This window comes from Frankliniella occidentalis, unplaced genomic scaffold (genome assembly GCF_000697945.3).
Source record: "Frankliniella occidentalis isolate FOCC.00 unplaced genomic scaffold, Focc_3.1 Scaffold161, whole genome shotgun sequence".
In the NCBI taxonomy this organism is placed as follows: domain Eukaryota; kingdom Metazoa; phylum Arthropoda; class Insecta; order Thysanoptera; family Thripidae; genus Frankliniella; species Frankliniella occidentalis.
Genome location: NW_026267287.1, coordinates 134562 through 143463, shown reverse-complemented (window position 1 = coordinate 143463; position 8902 = coordinate 134562). Strand labels below are relative to the sequence as shown.

Below are 8902 nucleotides of genomic sequence, written 5' to 3'. Positions count from 1 at the left end.
GCTGGTGTGGTGACTACTGTACTGCCCGTACTGCCCGCCTGAGCCGGCCGGTCTCACAGGGCCGATCGGATCGGTCGCGCCTCGCTTGCTGTGGCTCCTTGGGCGCGCGCGCGGCGCGCCCCGCTGCTGCAGGTCGAGGTCGGCCCGCTGGAGGGCGAGTCTCGTGCCCACCGGCGTGAGGAGGGTCGTCTTTGTAGGGTGATGGTGGGCCACAGCGCATTGCAAGAGTCCGCAAAAGGTGCACGAATAAGTAGGCAGCACAAGAAAAACGCATACGACATGTTCACAAAGCTATTTGGTATTATATTTTATTGCAAGTTATTTCTTTTGTCAAACGAAAACTTTATTGCTATAGCGGTCAAGCAGAAACGAACGTACGTAGATTGACGACCAGGTCAGACATACACCTCCAAAGTCGACATCTGCTCTAGTTTGGTTCTCTCCTAACGTTGCGGATCACGAGGGTACTCCGCGATGATGGCGATCTCGGCGTTCTTGTTGCCTCCTCAACTTCTCTTCATGCCAAGCAGTGATGTCACTCATTGGCTGGACCGCTGGTTTTCTTTGTGGAACCTGATCGAGGGCCCCCTGGGCCTGACGCTGCTTCTTCGCCTCAATCCTCTGCCACCACAACTCTTTCTCAGACAGACGTTCGTTGTTCACACCACTATGTTCCTGGAAATGAGCAAGCGAGCGGTTACAGCATGACGCCGTTCCTCGTACTTTTTTTTTTGGCATCTCAACATTGAACAGAGACTCACATCTTGCACACGGGCTGCTGCTGCTTCGTCCGTTCCGATCAGGGCGTCACGGGGGCGCGTCTGCTCCTCGGCGGCCTTCCACTTCCTGTAGCGTTGGTTCCAATCCTCTTCGCCTTTGTGCCGAGCGTCGACATGGTGGTTGCTGATTACCAGTGCCAGAAGCACCAAAGCCAAAAGTGCCGAACGCATTCTGTTCAAAGGGGGAAATTGTAGCATCAAACAAACACTTTTCGATCACCACCTACGCGCTGCTTTTACATGAAATAACAACGTATTGACCGATCATTTTTTAGAATACACGCTTGTCTACAGAACCATTCCCATTTAAATGGCAAAGTGATATGACCACAAGTACACTGAACAATAATAAACTGCCGTACACTTCAAGCAGATGTAATTTGTCGAACAGTGCACACGCGAATGACGAGCCTTTTCAAGTATAATCAAGCGAGCCTCATAGGCAAAGGAACACTAGCTGAGCTGAGCTGCCGAACAACAAAGAAAGGGTAGACGACGTCCAAGAAGACGTATATAACCGTCATCACAAGTGAAGTTACACGCTCTTAAAGTACCATACGCGCTAGACACTCGCCTAAAGCCTGAGGACAATGCCCTCTGTCGTTTGTCGTGGAATGGAGAGACCATAGCCTCGATACTCACTCTGCGGTCTGTGTTGTGCTTCTGCCTGCCAAATCGCTGGGGCAGGAGCGAAGTGCCGAGAAGAGAACGAGACGGCACGGAAAAGAGAGAGATAGCGTGGGGTCACATGGGTCAGATACAGCGGGTAAGATAAGGATAGTCGCCAGTGGCAGTCATAGCGCCTGTGGCCGAGCGCATGGGCAACCCGTCGCACACAGATGCAGAGTCGCTGCCTATCTCACTCCCGCCTTGGTCTCGAGGAGGATCACCCAGAAAGGACGTCCGTCATACGCATACGTCGTTACGAAACTGTCACGTTCGGCCCACGCAAGCTCTCATAGCGCCTGTCGGGTAGGCAACATCTTGCCTGCAGTGCGTACGTGCAATGCGGGACGGCCTACCCTCAGCCTCGCAGGCGTTGAGCTCCAGTCATTTGGCCAAATATGTATCGGAGAAAGACGGACGGGTCGGGCCGATCAGGGCCTGTCCACTGCCGCTCCCTGAAAGTTTCGGGGCGCTATTCCCATCTCTCTCGCACCACAGCCCCTCTAATGGGAAAAGAGAGATAGGCATAGAAGAGTTTCGGGGTCCAGTAGACATGCCCCGGATTGGAATCGGTCGCGCCTCGCTTGTTGCGGCTCCTTGGACTGGGCCTCGCGGGGGGCGACCCTGCAGGGGAAGTCTCGTGCCCACCAGCGTGAGGGTCGTCTCGGGAAAGTTCGGGCACAAGTTCAAAGGTACAGAAAATTTGGCAGAAACCAAGAAACACTTTAATCATTGTTTTCAACGTTTTGTATTTATCACAACTAGTGTCTTATAACGCTTTCAAAAAGCGACAAAATTATTGCTAATGGTGAACTAGAAAAAATATATAAAACAAATACATAAACAAAAAAAAATATCTTTGGCTAACATAGGAATATGTAAACACGAATTTTAACAGATCTCTGAAGAGATTTCATTTGTAACATTTTCACATTTTAATTGAGTGTGCTACATTATTGTTGGAAGCGCAACTGCTTGGCAAAAATTACATAGAATAATAAAAAACAGAGAGCAAATATTGAGGGATGTGTTAGCCAAGGTATCATCAACTTAAACAAGTAAATAAGTATTCCTCTCAGTATGTATTTGGCAGCTTATTCAATGGGCCTCAGCCACTTCTCAGAGTCTGAGGAAGAGGCCCCAGGAATAAGCTCTGCATCAACCTCAGGTACAGGACGAGTTTTGGAGGGATTAAATTCCTCTGGCTTAGCAGCAAAATACTCAGCCAATGGAATATGAGCTGGACCACCAAAGTAATCCTGGACAAGGATATTGCTGATCTTGAGTTTGGCAAAGCGGAATCGGTGATCTGTTAATAAGGAAAATAAAAATATTTCAACATACTTGTGGACCAAATTTTTGATGTCAAAATCATATTGTTGAGCAACACAATTTTACCTTTTGGCATATTGCGGAGCTTAGGGTGACGATCAAAGAATAACTTTTCAGCCCGGGCGAATTCTTCAGTTCCATTCTTTACCTAAAATTAGAATACAGAATTAGATCATTTGCTTGATAAATAAAAATAAGAAATAAAAAATCTTAAAGAAACATACCGTCTTGAGTTTTCCTGTGAGGAAGACATGAGCACAGCGTGGATCTTCAGGGTCCAAGCCTTCTTGTTTGCAGTAGTTGCCCTGTGCCAATGACATTGCCAAGGAACACCTGCTATCCTTGGCCAAATCTTGAACACCAGTGTCCAAGGGTGAAATGTACATGTAAGGCACGCCAGTACTGTTGTCTACAAGGCCATCACTTATGGAGAAAATGTCAGCCATTGGGAGGCCAAAAGTCTCTGGTTGCCTGGAAGTGTAAGCAACAGCAGCCCAGTCTGGAAAATTTAAAAGATTAGGAGACAAACCCTTGTTGGAGTTTTGGATGATAGAAAATTGATAGTTTAGACACATACCTGAGTTGTGGACAATGTAACGTGCCATTTCAGCTACTTTGGTGTGAGGAGGAGGAGATTTACGGACAAACTTTCCAGAACTTTCACCCTCAAGCTTCAATTCTCGGGTTTGGTGTCTCTTCTGACGCTGAAGATCATGAGGTACTGTTTTATAGTGGCGCTCTTGCTTCCTCCTCCACTTCTCTTCATGCCAAGCAGTGATATCACTCATAGGTCTGCCTTCTTGTTTTCCATCTGAAGCCTGCCACTGGGACTGACGTTGTTTTTTTGCCTCAATACGCTGCCTCCACAACTCTTTCTCAGAAAGACCATCATTATTCACATCATTATGTTCCTAGAAAAGAAGTGAGATTAACTTACAGACTTATTAACTCATAGAATTGAATTATCTAATAGAATCATGTTTATAGCTTTTCTTTTTCTTCACATTAAATGAAACTTACATCTTGAACACGGGCTGCTGCTGCTTCATCAGTTCCAATCAGGACGTCATGGTGGTGCGTTTGTTCTTCAGCTTCCTTCCACTTCCTATAGCGTTGTTTCCAATTCTCTTCACCTTTGTGTCGAGCATCAATGGGATGGTTGCTGATTACCAGTGCCAGAAGCACCAAAGCCAAAAGTGCCAGACGCATTCTGTTGAGAGGAAATTTTGGCATTAAGCAAAGTTTTAAGGACACCATTAAAAGTATGTGTCTCTTAAGTAAAAAATAACTACTTAAACTATAATTTATAAAATGTACAATTTTGAAAGACGTTATCTCTGCCACTGATATGACAAATGTTTCACAGAAAACGCGTGACCTTCAATTCCTAATCAGGAGGCAAAGTGAGATAGTCACAAGTAACACTAAACAAAGAAACTGTCACAGGCATCTTGATGAAATTTATTGAACAGTGCAAACGTGAATGACTTGCAAGACCCTTTGAATTATAATTAAGCCTATATGCGCACTTTTGAGGTCTCATAGGCACCCAGCTGAGCTGCCCAACAAAGGAAGGAAGGTGCAACATTCATGAAGAATGACATAATTGTTACAGCAAGTGAGTTGCATGCTCTAAAGGGCTCTAGACACTCGCCTACACCTGAGGACAATGACAATGAACTGTTGCGAATAAAGACACCACCCGCCGCGTTACTTACTCTGCGGCCTGTGTTGTGCTTCTTCTGCCTGGCCTGCCAAACCGCTAGCGCGAACTTCGGGGACGAAGCGACGAGAACCGAAACGGCACGGAAAAGTGTGTGAGAGAGATAGCAAGTGAGATACAGCGGGTAAGATAAGGATAGAAAACGACAGCAGACGACGCGTGACGGAGGTTCTTCCGCATATAATTTCATGAATATTGTCAAGTTTTCGACGTGCGAGGATGCTAATCGGTAAGAATTGCAAAATAATATTCCGATTTGTGTTTTTTTTTTAACCACGCAAAGGAGTGCAGCTCAAGTTACTTTTTGCTTATTTTATTTGAGGGTCGAAAACTTATTTCGATCCATCGTTAGGACCGGCAAAACAAAAACAAAACAAAACAAAAACTGTGTTTTAACAACAAGTAGTTAAGTAAATTTTTCCTTTATGTCCAATATTTTAACTTTCTTGAATGTGAACGAAGCTGGATGTGAAAAATGACTGAGGAGGAATACATCGATGTTGCTGTTGTGTGCCGTATATGCCTGACTCAGAGGGGAAATGTTGATATTTTTGAACATCATGAGGAACAGGACACCGATGGATTACTTGTTGGTTATTCTGTAGCTGAAAGAATCATGTCATTCGCATGCATTGAGGTTGGTATTCTCTGTTTGATCTCAGTAAAATTTTTGTTAGCTTCTAACATTTTGCTCTGGCTTTACACACTTATTCAGGTCCTCATTGATGATGGACTACCGAATCAAATCTGCAACGGGTGTCTTTCGCAGATTGATTTAGCATGCAGATTAAAAGTCCAGTGTGAATATGCTGATGCCACTTTACGACAGATATGCTCAGAAGAAAATGTAGGCAACAATACCATATGCTTTCTGACTCATGGCGACAATAATGGAGAAGTATCACGTGCAGTCGTTAAGCATACAGAAGATGATTTATCAACCGTGATTGTATGTGATCTCTTGATGTTGTCAAACAAACAACATTCATTTTGACTTATTCTTATCTTATTCTACTTTAACGTTTTCTAGGTGGGAAGTGAGTGTGAAGTACCTATTATTGTTTCAATGGATTCTGATCAGGAAGGGCAGACAGAAATTGAACACTTCAGCAATTTGATGGAGAATCAATCAGCTAATAAGGAAAATGAAATAAGCCTTACTTCTCATCAAAATAAGCTTGTCAAATCAAGTAATTGTTTTTCTGAAGAAGTAGAAGACCATCCTGATGAGCATTCTGACATGAAAGGTAAAACCTTCAAAATGCAATCTACGTGTCCTGATTGTGGGGAGTATTTTCCAAGTAGAAACCAACTTGCTGCTCATGCCCTCTCAAAACCTGGGCATAAACCATTTGTGTGTGGTCATTGTGATAAAGCCTTTGTACGCCCAAGTAGCCTCCGAGAGCATGAAAAAAGACATTCAGGGTCACAGGCTTTTCTGTGCAATAATTGTGGTCAGTTTGCTCCGTACAAGAAGTTGCATTACTGCACAGTTGTTAATGATAAAACAAATAAAAAATATTCTTGTGATGTTTGTGATAAGAAATTTGTCAGTCATGTTACTTTGTTTACTCACAAAAAAAGACATGAAACACAATCAAAATACCAATGTAGTGAATGCCATAAGTTATATTTTAGTAGGCAAGAGTTAGAAAGACATGTGAGAGTTCATTCGAATGTTAGACCCTTCCAATGTCCTGAAAATGGTTGTGCTTTAACTTTTTTTTCTCAAGGCGAGTTAAATAGGCACACTCGGTATCATAAGGGCATTAAGAGATTCTCTTGTGACGTGTGTGGAAAAAAATTCTTTGAAAGTGGTCACCTGTCAAGCCATGTACGTAAACATACAGGCGAAAGACCTTACATTTGTAAACATTGCCCAAGGAAATTTCTTGACAGCTCCAAGCTACAAAGACACATGAAGGCACACATGAAGCCACCATCCAAACGAAGTAAAACATGGGCAACAAAAGAAAATGATGAGACTGTTAACTTAATTGGCTATGAAGTGTCTTTAGAAGACATGCGCATTAAAAATGAGCATTGTGTTTGATTGTTACGTTTAATCACAACACGTTTAATTTAAGATATTTTGCGACAGCTTTTTTGTCTCATTTTTTTTCCTTTGCAGGATTTTCTTTATAATGGTTTTGAATGTCAAATATATCATTATAACAGTTGGATCTGGAAATTGTTCTTTTACTTTTTCTTCACCTGCATCATCACCGTCATTCACTCCCAATTTAAAGATATTCTCAACTGACGACTTTGAATCCTTAAAGTTCGCGGTCTACTGTGATCTATTGGCAGCAGACCTGGAAGTGGCTGCAGCTGCAAATAATGGCAGTAAAAAAAAAACAATAACAAACTGATTTGAGTGCCACTTTTAAGCGAACATTGAGCCGGTTTTCTGGTAGGTAATGTCCCTTGCAATCAATGGATTCATGTAACTTAGTTTTAATGTTTCTTCTTTCAATGCTCAGAAGTCTCTTCTAATGTCGTACCGGTAGATAAGAAAAAAAATCCAGAGTTTATCGTAGACCTAACCTATTCCGCACTGTAAACACTGAAGAGGAGAGTTAAGTAGAAACAATTCATATCTGAGAAGCATTTAATCCACTATAACTTGCTGCTGTGATTGTGACCTCATTTTATTTAGAAATTTCAAAAACACTTTCTCGCCTTCTGTTGATTCCGGTTTTGAGTCACTCAATCATCCAATTTTTTGAAATCATTATGGCTTTCTTTCTTTGATAAATATAGGATTGAATTATGGAAGGCAAGAAAGTTATTCTTGTGACTGGAGGATCTGGGCTTGTCGGCCAAGCTATCCGTGAATTTGTTGAGAATGAAAAACCCGTGGATGAATCATGGATATTCGTGGGGTCAAAAGATGCTGACTTGAGGTGATCTAAGCTTAAGATCTCTTTATTAGTTTTTCTATATTTTCAAAAATCATATGATTCTGTTCTAATTTTTCAGTAATATTGAGCAGACTACAGTACTGTTCCAAAAACATAAACCTACTCACGTCATACATTTAGCTGCAATGGTTGGTGGTCTTTTCCACAACATGTCACACAATTTAGACTTTTTGGTATGTTATTCACCATCCTAGAAAATCTATACCTTCCAGTTTCTGATAAAATAGTTATTGATTTTTATTCTTGCAGAGAACAAATATTCATATCAATGATAATGTGCTTGAGACAAGCTTTAGAAGTGGAGTGAAGAAGGTAGTTTCCTGCCTATCTACTTGCATCTTTCCAGATAAAACTTCATATCCTATTGATGAAACTATGGTCAGTTTTTTAACTTTTCAAATTGGTGATCTATTTGGTGGTATTCCTTATTTATTGTTGCTAATTTTTGTAGGTTCATTTGGGTCCACCACACCCATCTAATTTTGGATATAGCTATGCAAAGAGGCTCATTGACATTAGCAACAAAGCCTACTTTCAACAGCATGGCTGCCTATTTACCTCAGTCATTCCTTGCAACGTATTTGGGCCACATGACAATTTTAATTTGCAATCAAGCCATGTGATTCCAGGCCTTATGAGGAAACTTCATCAAATTGTAGAAAATGGTATGCATTTTTTACTCTTTAATGTGCCTTTCAAACAGCATGCTCAAACAATACAATTCATGCTTGTGTTCTTACTTGTGGTTTTTCAAAACACAGGTGAGGATAAATTCACTGTGCTTGGTTCAGGAAAACCTCTGCGACAGTTTATTTACTCTAGAGATCTCGCTCGCCTCTTTGTTTGGGTTCTAAGACATTATCAAGATGTTGAACCTCTAATCTTGTCCGGTAAGTTTTTCTTATTGCTTTGGTGTAAATATTCAAAATATGGAAATTATTACTATTATTATTTCCTTCTTTTAGTTGATGAAAAAGACGAAGTTAGTATTAGCCAAGCTGCTGAGCAAATAGCTGAGGCTTTTGGTTTTTCTGGCCAATTGCTTTATGATACGTCCATGGCTGATGGTCAGTTCAAGAAAACTGCCAGCAATGCCAAACTTCGTCAATTGAACCCTGATTTCAAATTCACTCCGTTTCCAGTTGCCATTAAAGAAACTGCTGATTGGTTTAAGGAAAATTACAGCAATGCTAGATTGTAAAAATAATCTTCAATTTAAAAAAATTACATGGCCAACATACTGTCCATTTTTTGAGTCACATCATCTATTATAATTCTGAGAATGTTTCGAAGGTGCTTTGCTTATTGCATTGGCCGGGTAAATTTGAGCTGTGTATAAAAGTGTCCTGTATCCCATTTAAAGGAAGCTATGTAAACTGTTATTTAATGACGATTTCAACACTATTTTCTGATGTTGTTACAACCCAATCTGGCTTGTAAGTTGTTTGTTTGCACTGTATAGAGGTTTAAATTTTTAT

General features: G+C 41.5%; 4 protein-coding genes across 8 annotated transcripts in view; 2 read left to right on the top strand and 2 right to left on the bottom strand.

The window, feature by feature from the left end:
• Nucleotides 1-8902, bottom strand: part of LOC127750267 (gustatory and odorant receptor 63a-like) — a 13576-nt gene that overhangs the window by 3399 nt on the left and 1275 nt on the right. The window lies entirely within an intron of this gene.
• Nucleotides 283-4646, bottom strand: LOC113210565 (uncharacterized). Of its 2 annotated transcripts, none has more exons than XM_026428623.2 (8): nt 4496-4646; nt 3798-3987; nt 3355-3688; nt 3002-3276; nt 2844-2925; nt 1422-2754; nt 762-951; nt 283-675 (listed from the first exon to the last, which is right to left on the bottom strand). In XM_026428623.2, exons 2-6 carry the CDS (start codon nt 3984-3986, stop codon nt 2540-2542), a joined length of 1095 nt encoding a protein of 364 aa, XP_026284408.1. In that variant the 5' UTR covers nt 3987; nt 4496-4646; the 3' UTR covers nt 283-675; nt 762-951; nt 1422-2539. The 2 variants fall into 2 exon arrangements, with proteins under 2 accessions (XP_026284408.1, XP_026284407.1); XM_026428622.2 differs by lacking the exon at nt 4496-4646 and adding an exon at nt 4307-4442.
• On the top strand, nt 4808-6691 carry LOC127750266 (zinc finger protein 26-like). The gene is made up of 3 exons (XM_052271422.1): nt 4808-5137; nt 5216-5449; nt 5531-6691. The coding sequence occupies exons 1-3, from the start codon at nt 4976-4978 to the stop codon at nt 6551-6553; spliced, it is 1419 nt and encodes a 472-aa protein (XP_052127382.1). The 5' UTR covers nt 4808-4975; the 3' UTR covers nt 6554-6691.
• LOC113210564 (GDP-L-fucose synthase) lies at nt 6809-8902 on the top strand. The gene is made up of 7 exons (XM_026428619.2): nt 6809-6913; nt 7264-7406; nt 7483-7597; nt 7674-7802; nt 7876-8089; nt 8186-8314; nt 8390-8902. Exons 2-7 carry the CDS (start codon nt 7273-7275, stop codon nt 8623-8625), a joined length of 957 nt encoding a protein of 318 aa, XP_026284404.1. The 5' UTR covers nt 6809-6913; nt 7264-7272; the 3' UTR covers nt 8626-8902.